Genomic DNA, 25,996 nt, shown 5'->3' with positions numbered 1-25,996 from the left:
AAATCTATAAAATACTGAAGCTGGCTCATAAACAAAATAAATGAAGGGGTTTCAGCATGTAGACTTGTCATCCTCTAGCTTCTTTGCAAAGACATTATAAATGGCACAAAAAATAACAAGGCTGAGCAGCTGAGCCGTCCGTACTTGTTGCCATAGGCGACGGTCACCCCAGCGACAGGTCCTGTGTCACAGCCCAGGAACAGGAAGGACACGTAACAGGCCGTGGAGATCAGATTGACCAGCATGGCCATCCGAATCGCTCCCAGAGCAGACAGGTTCAGCTTCTTCACCAGTAGACCTCCCAGGAATATGCCCAGACAGGCACAGGGGATGGCCGTCATCCCTGTTTATGACGAGAAGATCCACAGAATGATGTGTTACATAAAGTCAAGAGTTGGTTTCCCTCTTATCTTTGTTCTTTTCTTTGTATTGCGGCACTTCAGATGTCGATAAATTGCTTTTGTTGTATTCTTCATTTGTAAGTTGCTTTGGATGAAAGCTTTTGCTAGACAAATAAATGCAAATCTTATAATTATAAATTATAATTTATACTGTTACTGGGTAAGAGACAAAGATAAACCTGTTGGGATAAAATGAGTTTCAAAATACTGAGAAGGTCTTGACAATCTGGGAATCCAAATGTTTTTCACAAAAACATTGTTTAAACAAAAAGAAAAAAAAAAACTTAATTTGCAAAGAAATAAACGGAATGAAATGAAATTAAGAAGTGACAAAATATACACATTCACATTAGGCACATGTTCTGTGAATGATGTGTAAAAAATATTTGAATTAAATTATTAAAAATAATGATAAAAATACAGTAAAAATAGACTAATGCTAATAGTTTAGAAAAAAAATACAATTTGTAAAACATTAGAAATGAACATTAAAAATATGGGGAAATCTGCTACAATTTGCAATGAAACCATTAGAAATAAAGTTTAATAATAATAATAATAATAATAATTTTAATTGCAATTGCAAGTTTCATTTGATTTCATTCCTGTAATAATTTGCAATGAAAAAATAAAAAATAATACACATTTTAAAAACAGATTTTCTGTTAATAATTTAGAAAAATATATTCAATTAGAATATAATACTAAAAACTTATATTCTTGTTAATAATTTACAATTCAAATGTGTTTTTTTTTATTAATTGTAATTACAATTAACATTAAATAATAAAAAAATAATAAAAATAGGAAACACATTTTTACTAATAAAAAATAAAAATAAGAGAAAATTCAGTAAAATACACAAACTGCTAATATTTTGGGGGGGAATTTTTTTTGTAAAACATTATTAAATAACACTAAAACTAGGGGAAAATCTGCTATAATTTACAATGAAAGAGTATTAGAATTTTTTTTAATTGCAATTAAAAATTTAATAAAAAAAATTCTTAAAAATGAAAACAGCAAACCAGACGTTTTCCTCAAATAATTTGTTGTTATTGAATTTTTAAAAATATATATTTTTTTTCGCTAAAAAATTGGAAAAGGTACTATTAAATTATTATATAATAAAAAAAAAAGGGAAAATTTAATTTTTCTGTAAAAAATTTGCAATAAAACTTTAGAAAAAAATAGTTAAAATAATAGCCATTTTAAATAAAATTAGAATAAAAGTAAAACATTTTTTTTTGCTAATCATTTGCAATGAAAATTTGTATTAAACTTTCAATAAAAACTGCATTACAAAAAATATTAAAACTGTATTGAAACTAAATCGTAATGTAAAAATGGCAAAAATAAGAAAAATAAGACAAATACATTTCCTACTAAAATCGGCAATAAAAAAGAACAGGAAAAAAAAAGATTCTGACCGACTTTTGCAGCTGGTTGTATGTGTGTAAGTGTGTGTTTATACACACCCAGCAGCTGGTTAGCAGAGGTGGTGGTGAGGTTGAACTGCTGCTCCAGATATTTGCCCAGGAAGGCAGCAAAGCCAGCAACAACAGCAATCTCCATACAGGCAGCTAACACAATACACGTGAACACCGGGTTTGACAGCAGGTGCTTGGTCACCTTGGGAATAACTGGAGTGAAAGAGGAAGAGACAGAGTGGAGAGACAGAGAGTTCAGTGACTGAGTAATGACAGACTAGTCTAGTCTATAACATTCAGTTAAAGTTAAGATTGACGCTTGTAAGACTTGAATGCAGAAACAGATGATTTATGATGCAATCAACAGACATTCACCTCCTAATTTCCTCTTTCTTTTCTAAAGTGCTGCAGAAAAATTGTGAGGAGCCTTCATTCTGACTGATATATTTGACAGATGTGTCTGAAACATCACGACGGAGACTGCTTTTACACCAGATGGTAAAAGTTGGACAAAACCGCTGCCTGCATTATTGCTGCACAGAGTCTTGTATGTTGCCATGGCTTCTTTGCTGGTAATGCATCATGTTAGCTAGCATGTAATCAGATCTTCCATGATTGATGGATGCTGTTGTACAAAATTACAGCTTTACAAGTATAGTACAATTGCAGCATAACAATTACTCTATTTACAGACAAACAGACGAGAAACAAGAACGGCAGCATGAACCTGGAGAGCGACAGTTAGCGCGCAAAAAGTGCTTCTTCGTGTTTGGCTGGAAACATGTTTAAAACCTTGACTCTAATAAGCAGATCCAGATGGAAAATAATGTTTTTTGTTTGTTTGTTTTTGCACATTACTCTAAACTAAATATGTTTTCTTAATCTTTTAAATCAAATCAATCTAATTGTGAGCCCCTGTCATCACTGCTACAAAAGGGCTTTTCTTTTTTTCTTCTTTTTTTTATAACAAAAAAATAATTTACTTGACCAGAAACAATGTATAACATTTTATAAATGATTTATATGATTTATTAAGTATTTCTTACACTACACTTTGTCTAATTGAACATTATATTTCATAAGAAACACTAGAGCACCAAAAAGTTAAATTAAATTACACAATATACTTACAAAACACTTACAAAACATAACAATGTTATTTATATGACATTTATTAATATTTTATTAATAATCCGTTTTTATCTTTTTATAGTCAGTTTTCATTTATATTTTAATTTAGGTTTTGCTCATTTTATTAGGATATGCCCTTTTGTCATTATTTATCTTTATTTTATTTTTTCTTTATTTAATTTCAATTTTAGTTTCAGTAATTTTAGCACTACTTTTAATTTGAGTTAGTGGCCAAAGCAACTTTTTACATTTTTAAAATTTTTCATTTTAGTCTTAGTTTTTTTTTTTTTTTTTTATGTCCATATTATATGTCTGTCTTTTTTAGTTTTAGTTTATTTAATTTGAGTTATTTTAGTATTTGAACTTAAACGGAATTAAAAATATATATTTTTATTTTCTTTTAAGTTCAAGTACTACAATAACTAAGTACTTAAAGCAAAAAAAGTCAGACATAATATATTCAGTTAATGATTTTAGTTTTAAAAGCTGAAACATAAGTGGATGTGGATGGTTCCTCCAAACTCCTGCGGGTGCAGATTCCATGCAGGCCTGCTCATAAATACAACTTAACTCTAACTGTCTAATTACCTCCTCAGAGTATCATTAAGTATAATTAGACTTGCGATTAGAGGAAGATGTCCGGTACGGTTTAAACAGATTTAAGCAGATCAACTCTTCAATTTAACATACACGCAATCAAGAAAAAGACCCACATCAGGTGTTTGCGTCTAACATTTCTCCTTATTCTTTAAAGACAAGTGTAACCATATTCAGCTAAAGCAGACTAATCTCAGTAAGAACATCACACGGTGGGCTTGGAAGTCATAGACTCAGTGAAAGGAAGCGTTTAGCGGTTGTGTAACATAGTGAATGGAGCCAGATCCTGGCACAGAGACCTCGGAGATGCTGGCAGCAGGACAGACTGTTGCTGTTGGGCTGGTAGTTCTGGTAGACTCCATTGCTGGGCTTGGATTTCTCATAATCCTGGGGTAAAGACGAGGGCAGCATAGTCTGTTCGCTCTCATGACCTCCCTCCACCTCCTTGCCAGGCAGAGACTGAGGGAAACCAAACATGAATAGGGCTGAGAAGAAGAGTAAGACACCGCAGAGGAGAAAGCCGCCCCACCATGCACCGATCCAGCGGGGGTCATCAGGAGTGATGTTCAGCTTAGCTGAGAGAAGCAAACACAGGGTGATAAATACATGACAAAAGTGCAGCAGAATGATGAATCTCTCACATATGCATACATTTAAAAAGATTCAAATTACATGATGCAATTCACAGACATCTGACATCAAAACCGTCGCGCTGTTCAAAGTCACTGGAGTCAATGAGCTATTCGGTAAGCCTCATTCTACTCCAAATGATTTCGGTGCTATATTTGGTGGATTGGATGTAGCTGAAATGACCAAGCCGCTTAAATAGAAAAGGATGCACATTTACTTTTGACAACATAATGGATCAGCGATAGTGTGGAAATTGTCTGTGCTTTTTGATTCTCTCGCTGATTATTGATCGTGACAGTGAGACAGAATACAGTTGAGAACAGAATCTAGAATACAGAGCGGAAGACAGTGCTTTTAATTATTCAATAGATGCAAGAGCCGTGTTGGTGGGAGACAATACGCCTCGCAGCAGTTTTCTGTTGCAGTAAACTGAGTGTTTGTGTTGTATCTGGAGATAAACTGAAACTCACTTGTGTCGATGAACAAAGCATCCACGTAAAAGTTGGTACAGACCGATCCCAGGATGAAACCGCAGGCAGGTCCAAACACCAGTGTGGAAAAGAGGATACCTGAAATACAACAATAAAAATGATCAGATATCAGATTTTGGAAACATTACAATTATAAAATGGTCATTATATGATCATACCACAGTTACAAAGTAAATTCCAACATTTCCTGTTATATTTGTTGATTTTTTATTTATATTTTTAATATTCTCTGAAATAAATCTAAATAAAGGGTTACACTGTATTTTAAGTGGTCTTTGTTACAGTGTAATTATACATTCAAGCACGGAGTAATATTAATTAACTACATGTACTAACTATATGGTTAAGGTTAGGATTATGGTTTGGCTTAGGGTTACTTGCATGAAATTACATATAATGTATTGTTATTATAATAGTAAGTACTGTACATGTACCACGTGTAACAAGAACACCTTGAAATAAAGTGTGTCCAAATAAAATTCAATTTGTTTGGCATTACTATTAAAACAACATTTTATATTATAAGGAAATTATATTAAATAAATGTAAATATTTTCTAATCAGGTTTATGATATAAAACAACAGTAATCTATTTTCTCAATATTATCTCTATATATTATAATATAAATAATAATTTTGTATTATTATTATTATTATTATTATTATCGTTGTTCTTGTTATTAAAATGACATTTTATAATATAGCAATATTAATGTAAATATTTTCTGATAAAGTTTTTTTTATTTAAAACAACAGCTGGCAATTTTTCACAAAATTACAAAAAGAGGGAAAGATTTCAGTTTTCCAGCCACAAGGTGGCACAGTCAACCCAAGGAAAATTCTACTAAAGAAGACAGATTTACTATCAGAAATACATGAAGGAACATTTTGTATGATAAATATTGCAGTGTGCATGCAGTGTTATGTTTTCACCCTTTCCCATATTTTCCAAAAGAACAGATTAATTCAAACAAGCAAGGTGTATCAGATCTCTTCCAAAACCGTAAGATCCCTTGATGCCATTGCTATATGAAACACTAATATGCTGTTATTTGACACTACATGTTACAAAATCAATAGTAATGCATTATAAATAAAGAATGGTTTACTAAAAATACAATATATTAAGGAGAAGCATTCAAATGCACGACCTTCCCAAACTATGAGCACAAGCTGCCTGAACAAATATTCCAAGTGAAGAATGAGAACTCACTTCCACAGTCCCAGTAATTCTCCAGTTCTTGACAGGTTTGCACACAAAGCAAGAAAAAAGGATTGGCTTTTGAGCGGAATGGAGTGGCAGAGTGGCAGACATCTGGGGCACAAATCCCTATTAATATGCTGTCAAAAAGTGTGACAGCGGCCCAGCAATAGCCCTGTGGGTCACATGCAGCTTCTGAGATTATGAAGCCTTTATCCAGGCACTCCTCATCATCAGCTTTCCTGATCCTCTGTCATTCTCTTATTAAAACATACTCAATATTGTTTCATTTCAAGCAATGCGTCTCTGTGCAATCACAAAAGCTGGTGCCAAATGTGTCTCACTGAGTGTTATGGACAAAACAAATGTGCGATTTGACGGTAGCAAGTCTGACATACAGCTTTAGTTGCAATTTCTGACAGCTCTGAGTCAATGGGGTACAGCAGGACAGAGAGCTGACAGAGAGCTGAAAAACACAAATGTCCAGTCTGTTACTGACAGGTGTGGAGTTGGATGTTGCTTATGTCAGCATTTTATATCCTCAATACTGACCTTCTATATAAGATAATATAAGAGTAAAAGATGTATTAAAAAATGTGTGTTCACCCAAAAATATTATATATATATATATATATATATATATATATATAATTATTTATTTTATTATTATTATTATCTGTGAAATAATATAAAACTGTGAGATTCACTACTTAATTTTTTTTTAATTCATAGCCCTGAAATTAAAATATAAACTAGACAATAATTTAAGATAAAAATCAAAATTTCCAGGTCATTTATTAAAACAAATAAAATATTAATATTAAAAATATTTATAAAAGGATAAATAGAAACTCCATTATTATAATTAAAATAAATTATAAAAATAAATACAAATAAATGATTATAATTATAACAATTACAAATATTACAACTAGGAACCATGCAAAATGTATCATAATGAATGTATATGGGTAAAACCCTGCTTAATTTGTATTGATTCCTTACCTTAATTAAAAGATAAACTAACACAATTTACTTAAAAGTCTAACTTTTTTTTATAAAACAAACATTAAAATTGATTATAAAAAATAACTGCAAATAAATGTGAATACTATAACAATTATAAAAATGATATCTAAAACCCAACCCAACCCACTGAAAACCACACTCATCAACTTCAGAGAAGCATCACTTTGATGTCGTTCCTGAAACAAAAGCTGCTGAGATACTTGCTAGACTGCGACCTTTGAGCAGGGAGCTGGAGTTCCTCGTGGACTGTTTAATGTGCTTGATAGGAAGACAATTCTCAGACTCTACACTGAAAAACTTCATAGATCACACATTAAAATGCAAAAGGGCATGAATCCTTTAATAGATACACACTCAACCCACAAGCAAACCAACAGAGACACGTCATCTCTGAGTACTGATGGAAGGAGCTGAAACCACAATAAGGTCAGCCAGACCGACGCTTCAACCACTTATAAGGCAGAAGCACAACAGATGTGGCTCACTATCCTCCAGCAACCAATTAATGAGTCTGTCTGGAAAACATGAGTCACTTTCACCAGTACTTACATTAGAATTCCTCAGATTAAAGCAGCAGTTTAAACATGTGCATGAATGCTTGTTTGTGAGCCCTGTTTCCTGAGCTTCTGGCCATAAGAGAGTACTCACACGTACACAGAGCAAACCGCATGTCCTGTTACAAACCGCAACCACAAGACCTGTTCTCGATTTACAGAACATCTTTATGTTTCCCATGAATCAAATAGGAACAGGTTGTGAAATGTTTTCCTTCAGTTTTAATAGAAATAACTAATTACTGACAGAGGGGTTGGGCTACATGGAGAAATATATATATATATATATATATATATATATATATATATATATATATATATATATATATATATATATATATATATTAGATCATGTTTTTTGAAAAGCAAAAAATGTATAATTTTTAAATAAATGTATAATACGAAAATCTGTAATTTTTTTTAAATAAATTGTTTTACATATACTTTATTGTATATAATTGTAATTATTATAATTATGTAATAATATAAGTGAAATGTCTGCTGTTTATTTTATTTTATTTTCTCTTATTTACTACTCATTTATCATGTCTTGTATCACTTTGTATATAATTATATTCTGTATTTTACACATACTTAAAATGGTTTGGAAATATACACATATGTCATGACTCATGCCAATTAAGCAACTTAAACGTGAAATTAATATATTTTTTTCAAGGACACAAAAAATTATCTGAAGTGACAGTGAAGAGATTTTTTGGAGAGATTAAAAAGGTATTTAAAAAAAGTGAATACTTTTCTCCAGCAAGGATGTATTAAATTGATCAAAAGTGACAGTGAAGATGTTTTGAATGTTACAAAAGATTTCTATTTAAAATAAACTGACCTTTTGAACTTTCTATTGATCAAAGAGTCCTGAAAAAAGACATTTCTCAAAGTTTCTGCAAAAATATTTATTTTCCATAATAAGAAATGTTGATATAAATCAGAAATGTAAAAATATATATTTAAATTTTTTTAAATAATATACTATATGTTATATAATACATAAATGTTTTATACATATTATCTCTAAAGAGTATATATTTTTACATTTAAGAATTGTGAACATTATTTAGTCTGCAGGTTTCACAGCGATTTGCTTAAAAAAAAACAAAAAAAAAAAAAAAACCTGTGTTTGAAAACACAGTAAACCCATGGTCCTGGATTCACAAGAAACAGCTGCAGAGTTTCCATCCCAACTGTTGTGCTGCCCAGTGGAAGGCACTGCAGTGTTTTACTGCGTGTTTCCTTAGAGACTGCATGTTTCTGTTTGCATCTATGTATGCCGATTGCTCATAGCAACGCTTCAGAACTGACTACCCCAACAGGAAACCTCAAAAAGGCAGCAGAAATCTTGCAATAACCTCTAAAGTATTGTGACAGCTGGTTTGGGCAAAGGACCCTACCACAAAAAAATTCCACCAACTTCTTCAGAAGGCAGCTTCTTTCTGTATAAAGCAAAAAAACATGTTTCTTATGATCGATAAGCGTCACTTCTTGTTAAACAAACTTCATTTTTAACCCTACTGAGGTAAGATGGTTTTGATATGAAAAAAATCAAAACTGAAGTTCTAAAATGATTTTGCCTGTATAATCTGATGTTTTAAAGGTCAAAAAGTGTCACTTTTTCTTTCCTTATCTGTCTTTCTGCTGCTTCTCCAAAACTGTGTCTGTCCTGAGTGTCCTTTCATTTGTTTTTCTCATGGGGACGTGTAACATAAATAAGGTTAACTGGGCGTTTAGTCACTGGAGAAATGGGCTACTTCCTACATCCTTTCCGCTAATCATCAACGTGCAGGTAATTATGTCCAATTTACCGCACAGTACAAATTCGGTGGTAAGCATTTTTAACTTTACAACTTAAATCATCATTAAAGAAAAGAGCAGGTATTAAAATGGCATGCTGTGTAAGGTCCATTATTCTCTTAAATATCTTTGAAATTACTCTTTTTTTTTTCTTCTTCCAGGAAATCTTGTTTGGATAACAAGGAAAAACATTCATGTGTGGCCTATTCCACTGCAACATTTTAACATCTACTTTCAGCGCAGCCTAGACGTAATGGTATAATGTTACAGCCTTTTATTGCCTAAAATGTCTCTTTAGAGGACAGAAAAGAATGACATTTACTGAGAATTACACATGAATCAGCTAAGCGTCTATGATCGTGAACTCCGACGATCCTTCAAGAAAGGATCTTTATAAAAGCATGTGTAAAATGCTTCAAGAAACAGTGGTGTGTTCAATTATCATACGAGACAGTATTGCATGACATAGTGTTGCACTTTATGATAAATCACTAACATTTAGGATAAATAATAAGACAAATTATATTCAATCTGATTGTTATCAAGATTTGAACACGAGCTGGTTTTTGCACTTCACACAACAGACCACACTCACACATCTCAGCAAGTCTTTAGCAGTTATCAATTCAATCTTTCGGCATGAGACAGAAATGAAAAATAGAGCAAAGAAACAGCTGCTAAATAGTTATCCTAAGATCTACTGCATTCTCTGGTTGCATTTTATGCTTCACTTTGTATACTTTTCCCACCACAATTCCGCAAAAAATCCAGAAGCCAAATTATATAAATTACATGTTATTATTCCCGTGATGGAAAAGCTGAATTTTCAGTAGCAAGCACTCCAGGCTTCAGTGTCACACTATCCTTCAGAAATCATTCAAGGATCCACTTTATTTTAAGGTGTACTTGTTACACATATTACATTATTATTATAGCAATAAATTATGCAGAGTTACATGCCCTAAATCAAACTCTAATCCTAACCCTATAGTAAGTAGATAAATAATATTGCAAAGTGTGTATATCTATAATAACACTTAAACCAAGAAAACTTTAAAATAAAGTGTAACCTCAAACTTCAATAATCTGATTTGGTGCTCAAATAGTAGTGCATGTGGTATATTTCTGAATTCAAGTAAATTTGATTTGATTTCAACACAAAAACTAAGGATGCACAGTATATACTGATACAATAAAATTACTGGTTACTGGCCATAACATGAAAACAATTATATTTTGGCCAAAATCGTAATGTCACTGTCAGGTTTTTTTTTTTTTTTTGTATTACTTTCAAGCTGGCATGAGTAATATGTTTCCATACAGGTACAAATAAATTGCAGTTGAGCTTCAGTTAAGTGCTTTGTGTTCATTATAAGTTGCTGCAAGAGACTTTTTACCTGTCATAATCCAGAGTGAGCTTACAAAGCAACTCCACCGGTGTACGTTATACACCAGAGCTTATGCGACATAAACACATACACACACTCCCACAAAATTGCATCGGTAAGCATGCACATATACTGTATCATGTGTTAAGTGCTTAAAGGGGTCATATGATGCTGCTAAAAAGAACATTATTTGGTGTAATGAAATACGTTTATGGGGTTTAAGGTTAAAAAATAACATTATTTTCCACATGCTGCACATTATTGTTTCTCCTCTATGCCCCACCTTCTGAAACAAGTTGATTTTTTACAAGGCTCGTCGGTCTGAAAAGCAAGGTGTGCTCTGATTGGCCAGCTATCCAGTGCATTTTGATTGGCCGAATACCTCAAGCGTGTGACGAAAATGTTACGCCCCTTCACATATTGTGTTGCCTTGTCCGGCCGGAGTGACGAGGCATAAGCGTAAAACCAATTATAAACGTGATATAAACATGATTTATAGTCATGTCCTCTTTTGAAAGGCCAAACAAAGGAGTTTTGCTTTCTCAACATAGTTTTGCTTTCTCAAGTCCGTTTGGCTTTTGATGACCCTGGGCTGGACTCCGCTTCGTCCACTGTGAAAGCCAATCCAGCGATCCACAGCGCAATGTATTATAGTTATATAGTTATAAATATAGTTGATGTATTTCCTCAAACGATCAGCACAGATACGCTCCAGGCATGATGAAGCAGATATTGTCCTCTTTTGGAAGGCCAAACAAAGTAGTTTAGCTTTCACAGTGAAACACACAGTGTCTATATGACATGGGGGTGGCGGCAACAACAATACAACAACAAGAATAAAAGGTAAATCTTTCTTTGCGTGAACATCTTGGTGGCGTTATGCAAATCTTTCCACATAGTGAGGTAGACATGTGGGGGCGTGTTAGAACGAGCCGTTTTAGGGGGGTGTGGACGAGTCTTAACTCTTTATCTCCTTGGATTTGAAACTTTAGTCTTTACAAATTAACAGATCTTCTTTATGCACCAAGAGCATATGCATTCCATCACAAATCAGACTGAAACAATAGTCTGAACTGTGTGGCATGACATGTCAAAATCTCAGGTGTCACAGTGTCTGACCTAACAAACCAGGCTGTTTTAGACAGTAAAAAAATGAAAACAATGTAAACGAGAGCAAGAGAATGAGTGCTTTCCTGTATGTAACGTGTGCCCTTTAGAGCGTGCTGACAGACTGACAGCGAAAAAAATCCACAGTGACACTGAAGCAATTGGACTAGACATTTCCGCAGTGAAGGAACGCAAGAATTTCGCAAACATAAAGTCAGGTCAGGGACTTATTCACGCTGTCAGACGGAAATTTTCACTTTCTGCTCCATTCCTGTTTCAGAATGTGAATGTGCATTCGTTTCATTTTCCGTAGGGGAGATCTAGAGCTTTGTAACACGACCCATGCTATACAGGGGTGAAATTATTATCAAACATGACCAACATTAATATATTTTTAAAGCACTTGACTGATGAAATGACAGTGTTAAATGCTGAAGGAAAGTCAGTCAGTCCCACAATATTAGGGCAGAAGAAAACTGACAGTATGAAATTGTGTCTAGCAGTTTCAAAGACAAACAGGAGAAAGGCAGATGGCCAATGTGTCTGATAAGCTTAATATGATATATTATTTTTACCAAAGACAGACACTATTTTCTTTAAGAAAAACTGACACAAAGAAATCTAAATTCAGTGTATCCATGTCAACAACAACTGCATAACTCTATATTCTTAAAGGAACAGTTCACTCAAAAATTTGAAAATATAATTGTTCCAAACCTGTATGACATTCTTTATTTTGCAGAACATAAGGGGGAATTTAGGGGCCACTTATTTTAATTTAAAGATGATGAATTGGTATGGATGCTGCCAAATGAATGAATGAATGAATAAGAAAGAAAAAAAGATGAAAAATATCATAAAAGTATTGGTGTATGCAATAAGGTATGCAGTACTGTATGCAGTAGGTCTCAATCTAAATATGGCACTGTAAGATGCATCATATCAGGTCTGATATAAGTAATTATAAGCCATCAAGTCTCATAAGTCACATATAATTATTTATATTTTTTAATATTGCCTTAAAACTTACTCAAATTCCCATTCACTTTCATGCGGTTTACAACATTTTATTTTATTTACATATTTATTTTTACAATTTTGATTTAAAATCATGTTATAAACTCCTGATCAAATAAATATATGTGTCCCTTCTCTTCATTTCTCCCCTGCTGTTCAAAAACATCAAACTGTCTGTCCCTCACAGACTAATGCTACACGCCACTGACCAGAGGCCTGTCAGTCTGAATCAAAGATCAGATGTTGATGCCGTGTGTCTGACAAAGCAAAGACTGTACTAGAAATACGTTTTGAAATATTGCAGCCTTAATCTCAAACGTTATTTTCAATGCCAAAAACCTAATCCCATATTTCTAAATAAAGAGAATATTTTATGTAATGGAGCCACAGTTACAGTATATCTTAGCAAAACTGGCCAAATCAACACAGCAACCCAGTGCAAACAATTAATTTTAAGGAGAACCCAATGCAAATTTTCCTATGGTGCATTATGCACACATCTTTTCTGATGCAGGGACATTTAGAGGCCAGGAGGCTTTTGATTTCTGTCCAAGTAGTTTAGGGCTGTTTGGTTTTCCCAGGGTGTGGGAGGAATTTTTTACAAATTCCCCGTCTAAGAACTTTACTCCGTCTGGCATCTGGAACATGAGGCGAAAAAAGGGCATAAGCAATCTCTCAGATTATATAATTCATAACCGGCTTGCCACACACATTCTGGATTTATCAGAAAATGGATTTCTATTTTAGACTAGCAAGCTGTTTGATGCTTAAAGATTTATGAGTCAGCCACCTATAAATAAAAAACACAAATGAGCACAGATTATAATAATGATTATGATTATATAATTATGTAATTATGAGGTAACTACCTCAAAACATGATCTGGAACACAACATGTCTTTTATTTTGAAGTGAACCTGTCTACTAATCTTCATCATTTGATCGACATGCCTCATATTATCAAAGCGACAGCGAGGAATGAATGTTGGCAATCAATATTAAAAGGAAATGTTTTCTCTGGTTTATGGACCATCATAAAGCTTGTGAAGTGTCACTGAATGTCCTCCTTCAGGTCACTTTCCACATTTCATTTCAACAAGCAGCCACTGTGACAGCATCTGTGGACTCAGCATGTGTGGATTTGTTCTCTTAACTTGTTTCCTAGAGATACACATCTTTAACAACTCATCTCAGGAAAGCAAACACACGCAAACATTTGAAGAGCCGGCGCTTAATGACACGATTACGGATTGCTCACGAACAATATCTAACTAGGGCATTGTAATATAATCTTTACTTAGGACAACAAGATATCATGGCTTCAGTGTTTTTAGGGACATAAATGTGTCAGAAAAGGCAAACACATTGCCATTTATGGTGTTAGATGGGTGTTTCTTCAACTTCAGGCACTTTTATGACGCAAATCTTGTTTTTTTAAATTAACATGCTAATCTTTATAAATTATCAACAAATTAGCCTGTAATATTATCAATCTCAATCACAGAATGCTATTAAACACAATAAGTTATTTGAAAATGACTCTATGGTGAAAATGTTAAAGACAAAATAAAATAAAATAAAAAACAATTCTTCAAAAGTGTTTTTATTAAAAGAAATTCAGAGCCATAATGAGCAATAAAGCACTGATTAAAAGTTTTTTTACACACATTTCAAATAAATAAACATTTAAACTTTCGATTTCTAATATTTTCTAATATATTAAGAATATTTTCTTTCTAAGAAAATAATAATTACTTAATATTAGCATTAATAATAAAAGGTAATGTCTCTTGAGCAGCTAATCAGCATATTAGAATGATTTCTGACTGGAATGAGGCACTGAATGAAGGCTGGAGAAATAATGCTGTAAATACAGCTTTGCCATCATAGGAATAAATAACATTTTAAAATCTATTTAAATAGAAAAGTAATTTTAAATGTTTTGTTTTTTTTATTTTATACTTTATCAAATAAATGCAGTCTTGGTGGTTCAAAAACAAAAAAAAAATCTTGGTAGAATTGCAGTGTGCGATATGTATATCTCTATCTATCTATCTATCTATCTATCTATCTATCTATCTATCTATCTATCTATCTATATATATATATATATATATATATATATATATATATATATATATATATATATATATATATATATATATATATATATATGCCCATAGCTGAAGAAACACCCATTTATGGTTATATACAGAACCCATGAAGAGTTGAAGGCAAAAAATAGAAAAAAATAAACAAATAAAAAAAGCTTTGACAAGACAGATAATCCTTTAATCTACTTGAGCCACAGAATTTAGGGTCCCATAAGCCAAAATGGCAGTGGATGCTTATAGATTATGCTGCTTTTCATTTATTGCTGTTGATTACAGTATGGGTGCATCATAATGAAATATAGGACATGATGATGACACAACAAGTAATTACTCTTTTAAAAAGACGTCTTTGAATAAGAAAAAAATATCTGATTCTGTTGTACTTGCAACAAGACCAGATTAGTTTGCAACAAATAATACAAAATCAGAGGGATATTCTACTATGACTCAAAACCAATCTCAACTATGACGCTTGGAGTAAGTATCTTTTTGGAATGTTTGTGTGAGTTATCAGGGATCATATGTTAATTAACTTCTTCTCATTAAATCGATAGTGTTTCAGTTCTCCATCATATTGCCCTAAATAATCATAAAAAAGCCAATGAGAGTGAAAGAATGAGCCAAATTTAAAATGCACACATTACAATATTTAAAACTTACATGCACTTCGGTATACTGTTCTTTATAATATTCATGCAGTATAACAATTCTTGACAACCTCTTATAAGGTTGAGACCTCTCATTAGACTTCAGTATCAAAGCTGATGGATCTTTAATGCATTGCCGCTTCAGTGCTGAGAACCGTAGCCTGAAACCGCAACAAATAGCACACGGTCTACTTCGCTGCAGGCAAGAATATAATAGTAACAGCAATTATGCTTGAGAAATGGGGTCTTTCAAGGACAGAAGATATGCTTTAGACCACAAGTGCTCTGTGTATTCATAGAAAATGCTTAAAATGAACAAAACATATTCTTTTATGAAATTACAGCCTTAGTGTTTCATTGGAGGAGTTCTGAATGCAAATATAAGCAGGAAACATTTGAACAACAGATAACATATAATATGATTATACAGTGAAGACGGGTCACTTAAAAAAGAAAGCATTATTAAAAACACACAATATGTAATTTTTTTTTTACTCCAAAGAAGAAACACAATAATTTGCAAACACCCTGCTTCCAACTGATTTGCCTTCTATATTAACTCAGTCGATCTAAGAAAAAAATGTGTGTTGAGAATATTTTAAATCTCCAACATCTTCATCAAAACAGCTTAGCACATACTTGGAAAATAATTCAGCGCGCCAGCAGCATCACAGGCCAATGTTAACCTTAAGCCAAGTTTGCAGGAATGAGATAAGCCAACCTGCCTTTTGAAGAAAGATAGAAATCTGCAACTGTGCATTTTGTTTGACTCACTTCAAAGCATCCCAAATTACCTTGGGGTGGCAAAACCCACCAAAATACAGGCTTATAATGTTCACACACAAACAGAAGCTAAAGTGTGAATAAATGAAACACGCTCTTGTGTAGAAAGAAAAACACATTTTAGTCAATGATGATGTGGTCACAAGCCATATAATGTAATTTAGTCTTATTCAGGAAGGTCTGAAATAGCTGGAGAAAGCTCTCAGTTGAAAATAACCCTCAATCAAAATGGAGCAAAGCAAAGCAAAACAAAACAGGGCAAAGCAAAGCAAAACAAAGCAAAACAAAGCAGTGCAAAACAAAGCAAAGCAAAGCAAAGCAAACAAAACAAAACAAAACAAAACAAGTAAAAAGTAAAAAGAAAATATAAAATCAATAAACAATAGATTAAACTAAACTAAAGTTAACTAAAATAAAATAGCATGGGATAACCGAAACTTATCAGTTAATGGTCAAGCAGTGGCTAAATGTTCCTTTGTCTAAATAAAGAACAAGGGAACTGATCCCAAATTTCTCTGCATCTTCTGCATAATTGCACTTTCTTTGTAGCAGTTGGTTGTATCATAATAGCTTGTGGCAGTCTCATATTACAACAAATATGATAAAATTATAAAACCAGGGCTGGCATGTTTGCAAACAGACTGTCCTTCTGAATGCTTATATTGCACCACAAGGGCAAAGAGTGAAACAAAAACCAAAAGATGGAATGACAGTAGTCATGTAGTGGACAGAAGTCCAGCAGTTATGTCCTGGCCACTGGCACCACTAGCATACTTTGGCTGCTGTGTCTGATGTTTCCTTTGTGCTAAACGCCAGAAACACAAAAAGCCCTGAGAGAAGATGAGCATGTAGTAGTGTTGAAGAAGCAGCAGGCCTGAAGTCTCCATGGGCTTATTGGTGAAGAGCTCCAGCTGCACTGAAGGAGGGGGCCGCAGTATTGACTACAGCTGGTCCACCCTTCTCCAGCAGGTGCCTTGGCCTAATTATCAGTATAACAGTGCCAACAGCGGGTCTCCAGATACTTCCAAGCTGTATCCAGAGAGGAACCAGGCCAATGAATAAAGAAGCCCCTCAGAGCAAAGCATGCCTGCTATTCGTAATTAGGCGCTAATTGTACTGCATCCGGAAGGAAAGCAGTAAATAGACTAGATCTGCCATAAACTTTAGTATTGGTAGAAAGTTGCAATACTGATCTTTCAATCAAACATGACTGTGATGAACTGTGCTAAAAATGAATTGTAGATATATTATGTCATGATCTGACTAATGCGCTCTGATATGGGTTTTGTAATGACAGATGTCAATGCTGATATCTAAAGGTGAATGTTCACGACGCTGAAAAAATTTATTAAATAGAATACTTTAATGAAAATACATAACATCTAAAATTACAATAAAATACAATTCAAATGCACTATAGTATGCTGAAAACTATCAAAAATTATTCTAAAACCAAACAGACAATAACCAATATTAAAGGGATATAGTATTTGTCTGAATAAACATTCTAACGTTTGAGGACACCAGCACTAGTGCCATTAAGTTGAAGGTGGCACCAGCACCTGACAGTAAAGCACTCACCCTGATCACACATGTACATCTAATGTCTGCATTTAAATGTGCAAGATGTATTTTTAAGAGTGCTGGTTCATCTGCAGTACGTCTCTAAGATGTTTTCTGTCAGATGTCAAATTGACATTTATTAGAATGCATAAAACTGCTTCTGAGACCTTTATCAGAGTACACAGCAAATGATTCCCAGATCTTTAGCAGACGTCTTACAGATGTAATAAATATACTACATCTGATAAAATTTACTTTCAATACTGTCAATCATAATGTCTAAATATAATTTAATGAATACAAAAAATATACATATTAGGGAATGGAAATGACCTGTAAGTACTTCTCTGCAGCCATCTTCTAGTGGTCATTTAATATCTTTTTTATTTTTAAATAATTGTTTCCACACCTGTGGCGTTTGTTCTGGTATCTGTAGCTTTAACATAATTTTGCACTGAATTTGAATGATTCTCACAAGATTTAAAAGAGATTGATTCTGTGGTGAATTTGACTACTTTCATCACACTTTATCTCCCAGCGCTGTGTATATCAGTGTCGCGTGATCGAGATCAGCTCGTGGCTCCGGCTCGAGCAGATCAACGGTCTGTGCTGCGTAGCCCAAACTAGTAGCGTGGATTCATTCCACTTTCGGTTTGTTTATCCAATGTAGCTCTTGTACATCGGTCATGATGAGAACACCAGCCTGTTCATTCAATTTTTGGAACTGAGCAATAAACTTTCTTTGACTTAATGTGCATTGCGATGACGTCACGGGACGCGTTTAAGCCCAGATTATGCGGGAAATTTGCGGCAATTACGGAAATTTGCAATCTTTTGCGAAAATTGCGGAGTTTGCTTGATTTTGCGATAAATTCAGCAATCGCAAAATCCTGGAGGGGCTGATTAATCTTGATTAATCATATCCAAAATTAAAGTTTTTGTTTCCGTAATATATGTGTATTTACTGTGTATATTTATTATGTATATATAAATACACACATACACATGCATGTGTATATTTGAGAAAAATATGTTATATTGGTATATTAAATATATTTATATGTAATATAAATTCTATAAATATAAATATATACATGTAAATGCCTAAATACACACATAATATATACCTTATGTGTGTATTTATATTTACATAATACATTTACACACACATATATATTACATAAACAAAAACGTTTATTTTGGATGCAATTAATCATGATTAATTGTTTAACAGCAATATACATTTAAACAGTGTAGTCATCTAATAATTATTATTAATATACTAATAGTAATTGAGGTAAATGCAATTTCATGTTCAATATTTGCAGTTTGTGTTTGGGAGTTTAGTAAGTTTTGTTTTTTAAGAGATCTTATTCAGGAGGGAAATATGCCCAGATCAAGGACTGTTTACAAGTTTGTTTGTTTTTTCGAATAAATTAATACTTTTATTCAGCAAGAACAATTCAAGTCTGAAACTTAGTGCTCAAATAAGCTCTGTTTGTTATTCATTAAAGAATGCTTCTATTATAATTGAAAACAGCTATTTATTTCTTGCAATAACATTTCAGGGAATTTCTGTCTATTAATTCAGACTCAGAGACTTACTTAAATCTTACCAACACAACATTTATGAGCAAAACTGAACTTATCTTAGTCTCAGATTTAATAGTCAAAATGGCCAAATTATTTATCATCCTGACAAATATATCAGTCTGTCACTGATCCTAACAAAGGGAAGAATTTATCCACAGCCAGTATTGATTTTTTTTCAATCCCTGTAAATACTTTTCCATCAACTTATACTGTGGATAAACAGCCGATTGTGGTTGGAAACCTGAGCTGTGCATTATCTTAGAGGTGTATTTAATGTGCAATCCCATTCTGCATATCTACTACTAATACCTCTTGTGTTACTCAGATAGGCATGTTCAGAGAAAAATGGAGGATATCTCTTAACAATTAATAATACAAGTGAACACTGAATATAATCATTTTAGCCAACCGTTATTGATCCACACCCATTTAATTAGACAACCCTATCCTGCACCTCAAACCACCATTAATGCAAAGAGCTGAACACACAGAAAGGAGTTTAGAGAGCTAATAACCACTCAATCAATGAGTCCAGGTATTTACACTAATGCCGGGGGCAGCATGAATCTGTAAGAACAGGCTAGTCTAATAAAATCATGCCTGATTTGAAGCGCCAAGATTCCTGGATCAATAAAAGACGGTGAGAATTTATGTGACAGTGGAGGAACTGAGCATCTCAATGTGATAATTTCGAGTCTAGATTGCACAATCAGACAAACCACTGATGTGATGTGTTGTATTTTATAATGCCCCCCACCCCCCACCACTCCATGTTTTCAACAGCACCAAAAAAAATCCGCTTTATAATCAGCAGAGAAAGAGACTTGTGACCCAGATTTCAGCAGTGACGGGTTATCAAGTTCATGGGGATTGGTGAACAAGTGAAAGATGATGCTTGAGGACCACCATCAGTCCCACAATCTGTGATTTGTGTCAAAAAATTATGAGCAGCCACAAAATGTATTTGAACACTTCAGTAACAAAAAACAAACAAACAAAAATTATATATATATATTTCCATATGCAATGACATTGATACTAATTGTGTGGTGGAAAGTTCCCAAGCAGTTGGACTACTAGATCATCACATCTCATAAGCCATCTCCAACAAACCATTTTTGACAGGGCTACAAGCACTTTAGAGCATGTAAACAGAAAATAACAATTACGAGCAGCCAGTAGAATGCATAGATCTGGCTTGTGTGTCTGCATGTAACAACAGTTGACATCGCATCCTCTAAAGCTAATGGAGTGGGATGGAAGCATGGAAATCAATGTGCAAAGCCATTTCTTGTCTTTTTATAATAATGAGCTTTACAATGAAGAATAAATTAAGTGGTTATAGTAGCAATAAAACATGATGTAAAAAATGGTCATGCGATTCAAACGCTGTATCCTGTTCCTCTACATGGCTGAATGACAGTCTATTGTTTGCACAGATTGTTTGGAAGGGAAAGTAGATCTTTTCTATTATCTAGGATTTTTTTAGTCTGAATTGGTGAAGCAGGATTGACCAGTGATAGGATTAAGTAAGGCGAGTGATGCCAGATGACACTAATGATGTTACTCAACCTCATTTTAATGCAGTCTTAATGCTAATCTTGATGTCTGCCTTTGTTCCATTTAAATGAATCAGTTTTATCCAAGTTCAAAGGCAGACCATTCAATTGGGCTTCACCAAGGTTGGACATGCTCTTCTCAACATAATCATCTTAGCACTGCTTTCTGCCCACGTGATTAGTTTCTTTCTAAGTAGCATATCCCATCTTTACTTTAAAAAAAAAAAAATAAATAAATAAATATATATATATTTGGTTATTATTTGGTCTCACATAAGTGAACTATTTCTTACCTCCAAAAAAAAAAAAAAAAAGGTGCTTGAGACCCCTTACTATGAGCTACTGTTAATTATTCTAAACAAGCATGCACTAGAGCACTTGAGACTAACTTAAAGTGAGGGCTGGTTATATTTATTTAGCAAAATAATGCAGGAGTTGACAGGAGACAGAAAAGAATGGATTTGTCTGGGAGAGAGAGGACTGCTGGACTCTGTTCTCTCACCCCCGCAGAGCAAGAGACGACAACGTTCATTGTTCTCAAACAAACAGGAGTTAGTAAGGCGCGGTCTTGGCATGAAGCTTATCGGCGAAATGGAAAAACCCATTTAGAACTTAATCCTTCAAGATGACATTACATGACACATGCAGTGTTTCAGTAGCTTGTGAGCATGCGTGGCTGATGGCAGGGGGTGAAGCTGAATGACTGCAGCAGCCACGTTGACGTGTCTCTTAGGGATGCATCTGAGATCTCTAAACATCATCATTCAGATAAACATCAACATAGCAGAATAAAGTTCAATGTTCAAAAGATTGTATTTTATTGCATTTGCCAGTATTGTTAATCCTTATCATAAGTTTCTTTTGATAACTTCAGAGAGAAACATATGAACTTTTAAAGATCTGTGGACAACAGTATTGACAGACAGAGACAGAGGTTTAAAATTAAAGAGATAGTTAACCTCAAAAAAAAAAAAAAAAAAAAAAAAAAATGTACTCACCCTCAGGCCAATCAAGATGTAGATGAGTTTCAGAATAGATTTGGAGAAATTAAGCAATACATCCCTTGCTCACCAGTGAATCCTCTGCAGTGAATAGGTGCCGTCAGAATGAGAGTCCAAACAGCCAATAAAAACATCACAAAAATCCACAAGTAATCCACACGACTCCATCCATCAGTTAATGTCTTGAAAAGCAAAAAGCTGTATATTTGTAATGAACAAATCCATAAAGATGTTTTTAACTTCAAAACACTACATTCGGCTAAAAAGTCCTCTATGCTTTATATCTTATTAAGGAGAGAAATATGCCCAGATCAAGCACTGTTTACAAGTGTAAACAGTCTAAAACAGTTCCAAACACATATGTTAAAGGATTTTGATGTGAGATGACAACAAGGGGACATATTATTTTGGAATTTGGTATTTTGGTAAAAGGGACAGTTAAAGGTTTAATCCACCCCAAAATGAAAGTTTTGTCATTAATCACTTACCTCCATGTCATTTTCAAACCCATAAAAGCTTAAATCATCTTCGGAACACAATTTAAGATATTTTGTTACTTGGCATTCAATGGGAAAGTCACAAGCCTCCTGGTTTTCACCCAAAATATCTTAAATTGTGTTCCGAAGACGAACAAAGCTTTTATGGCTTTGGAACGACACGGGGTAACTGATTAAAGACAACATTTTTAAATTGGGTGGAGCAGCCCTTTGAGTTAAAATGATTAAAACATTTCATTATGCCTTCATGATGGATTTGTTTCTTACAAACACAGCTTTTCGCTTCACAAGATATTAAATTGATGCACTGTTGTGTGGAATACTTCTGGATTATGGTGATATTTTTATCAGCTGTTTGGACTCTAACTCCGACGGCACCCATTTACTGCAGATGATCCATCGATGAGCAAGTGATGTAATGCTAAATTTAATATTTTTTTAATCAGGAAAAATGACTGAATGTACCTATATGCAAAATGATTGCTATTTAAAAAATTATGCACACATTACATGTTTAACAGCAGGCCCAAAACTTTAATATGATTAGACTTGCCACAACAAAGTTCATTATGCTAATAAATGTTCACATTGTGAATATGATGCCTATGTTTTATTTTTTAAAGATATTTGCCAGTATCCTGCATATAAATCTACAGCAGAATAAAACAGTACTTTCATTTCCCTGCCTCCACCAACCACTTATCTGCCATATCATCTTTGGCCTGGGTGGTAAAAAAAGCTCAGAGCAGGTTAAGTCTTCCCAGATCTGCCTAACCAGAGACAAAAACAAACAGTCTTCACGTCTGCCACCGTGTTAGCTACAGTGCCTGACTGCATATTTAATTGATTTTTTTTTTTACGTTTTACTATTGCAAAATGTTTTTTGTTAGTGTAAGGAATTTTTTCCTCAGTATTTTGGTGAATCTTATCAACAAATCAGAGTTTCAGAATCCATCGTTCTTTGTTGCAGACTTGTCTGGAAATTTTTGTGTATGTATTGATTTTTATCAGTTACCAGAAACAGGATATTCAAACACAAGCAGGCTAATGTGTTTGAATAAGCTGTCTGCAGCTGCTGTCCCCTCACTGTCTTTGGGCTACATGAATTCAATCATCTACGTCAACATGCAGGAATCATGTTACTGCCACTGTAAAAGCTTGTAAAGCATTGAGAGCCAGTTTGGTGGGGCTCAAGCGTTCCTGACTGTCATGACAATACCCTAATCCCTGCATGTACATGCTGTGAATTTCTAGAGTCAAGCCCCTGTGGGAAGACCCAAAATTAGCAGTGAACTGCAAAAGGTTACAAGAGTTCTGGGAACAGCGTCCATTTTCAGTCCTGACCCCATCTGCGTTTGTTTGCTTTAGTCAAACGCCCAAATGTTGAGGCACTAAAAATAAGATCATCATACAAAAGGTTTGTTTACCTGCTTTATAAGTAAAGTGTCATACATATTATGTCACAACTGCAGGATGTGAAGTCACATTGGCTACGTTTACATGCACACTTTTTGGGTTTAATCGGACTGAATTCATTACGATTGATGAATCTGATTGTAGTGTTTACATGAACGCTAAATAAAGTGATCCGGTTGATGTGCGTGTTTATATGTCACAAGCTACAAATCGGAATAGATTTTTTTTTAGACATGCGCACACTGCTCAAATAGTGAAAGTGAAAAGTTAAAGTGACATATAGATAATATTGAGTTTCTCACTGCTTACACACAATAACCACTCTCCTACATGGTTTCTTTATTTGTTTTTAACAGCAGAATTATTATATATACCTTTATGGATAAATAAACATATAAACCACTGTGCTGTGCTGCTCATATTTATCACGCGAAAAAAAAAAAAAGCCCCTCCCCATGCCCAAAACGGGTCGCCTGTGGATGAGTAACCAAAACAAGGCTGTCCTGCTCCACTTCACAGTTGCCGAGTGAAAGGAAAGTTTTATAATGACAGGACACAAATTTATACAACACTTTATTCAAAAGGAAGAGCTGCTCGTTCTGTGTGTCATACGTCATTAAGTTATTTCTGCATCATTGCACATGCGCAGTCCTTTCAGTTTCATGGTTCAATCCGATCGACTGTTTACATGCACGCTCAATCGTATTAGAAGAGGAATAAACCACCCCCTTCAATCTGATTGAAATTTCATTCGGATCGAGCGCAATCGGATCGATTAAAGTGTTTATATGAACGTTTTTCAATCCGATTAAGCGGTCAATCCAATTACAAACTGATTATTTGGGTGCATGTAAACGTAGCCTTTTACATTTACAGTCACATTATCAGATATAAAGTCACAATTATGAGAAATAGTTGTAATGGTGAGATATAAAGTCAAAACTGTAAGAAATAAGAGTTTCAATAGCAAGATATTAAGTCAGAATGTGAGATATTAAAGAAGTACAAAAATGTCACAATTGTCAGATATGTTTTAGCATATTAATCCATGTGTTATACTTTCAGATTTACAATAAAGTTGAAACTACAAGACATAAAGTACAAAAATATAACCGCCTTATTACGAGAAATAAAGATGCAACTGAGAGAAATACAGACATTGTGAGATATAAAGTAATAACTATGAGCAATAATTGTAATTGTGAGACCTAAATACAAAAATGCAAGAAACAAAACATGCAAATGTGAGGTATAGAGTCACAATAACCAAAAAAAGAGGTGCATTTGCGAAGTGTAAATCTGGTTGAACCAGTGTTTCAGAAATGTTGTTGCAGGTGGCCTCTGAACTACTGTTTCTACTAATGCACTGCTCCATATACGCCATCCTTTCATGTCTACTACAGCTTAAATGAGAAGCGGGACTAATAGTGACCTAATAGCTTAAATCTGTGCGTTTGCTGATGAAAAGCACTTGGCATGGCAGTTAGATCTGCGGGCAGCTTACTGTAAGGAAGCAGGAAAAGCCAAGATCCCCCTGTGGGAGTTGTTTTTCATAGGGCTGTGCGGTATGCATGTGCTGCCGGGCCAGTTCAGACCCACCTCACGGCTGGCTGGTTGGCATTCCAGCCTCATTCTGTAATTACGTCTCCACTCCTACAGAGATCTTCCAGTAACATGCTCTAAAAGCACTCATCTCTGTCATGTACTGGTCTCATTTTAACAACACACACATGTAAAACACTGTGCTTGTGCAATTCATACTGACTTATGCTATTCATGAAGATTGAATGTAAGGCCAAAACATCACAATATTTTTTTTCCATATCAGACAATATCGATATTTATTACAACATTCATTTACCATTAATGGGGAAGGAAATGCTTAGCAACAACTGACACGCTTAAGTTATCACACTTATTAATAGAAGTTAACTAGTAATAAACCCCCTAATCAGACCAGGTTCACATCAGATCAACACACATCAGAAAATGTAACACACATAAACCCTCCATCATAGCAACTCATTAAGAGAAAAAT

General features: G+C 34.0%; 1 protein-coding gene across 1 annotated transcript in view; it reads right to left on the bottom strand.

Moving 5' to 3' along the window:
- Nucleotides 1-25,996, bottom strand: part of slco3a1a (solute carrier organic anion transporter family member 3A1a) — a 49,148-nt gene that overhangs the window by 5,568 nt on the left and 17,584 nt on the right. Inside the window, exons 3-6 of the mRNA XM_026257257.1 lie at nt 4,660-4,758; nt 3,859-4,134; nt 1,880-2,044; nt 145-343 (exon numbers count right to left, since the gene is read on the bottom strand). Of these exons, the coding sequence (XP_026113042.1) occupies nt 145-343; nt 1,880-2,044; nt 3,859-4,134; nt 4,660-4,758 (739 nt within the window). The remainder of the gene's footprint in view (nt 1-144; nt 344-1,879; nt 2,045-3,858; nt 4,135-4,659; nt 4,759-25,996) is intronic.

This window comes from Carassius auratus, unplaced genomic scaffold (genome assembly GCF_003368295.1).
Source record: "Carassius auratus strain Wakin unplaced genomic scaffold, ASM336829v1 scaf_tig00214259, whole genome shotgun sequence".
NCBI lineage: Eukaryota > Metazoa > Chordata > Actinopteri > Cypriniformes > Cyprinidae > Carassius > Carassius auratus.
This window is presented reverse-complemented; position numbering and strand designations above follow the sequence as displayed.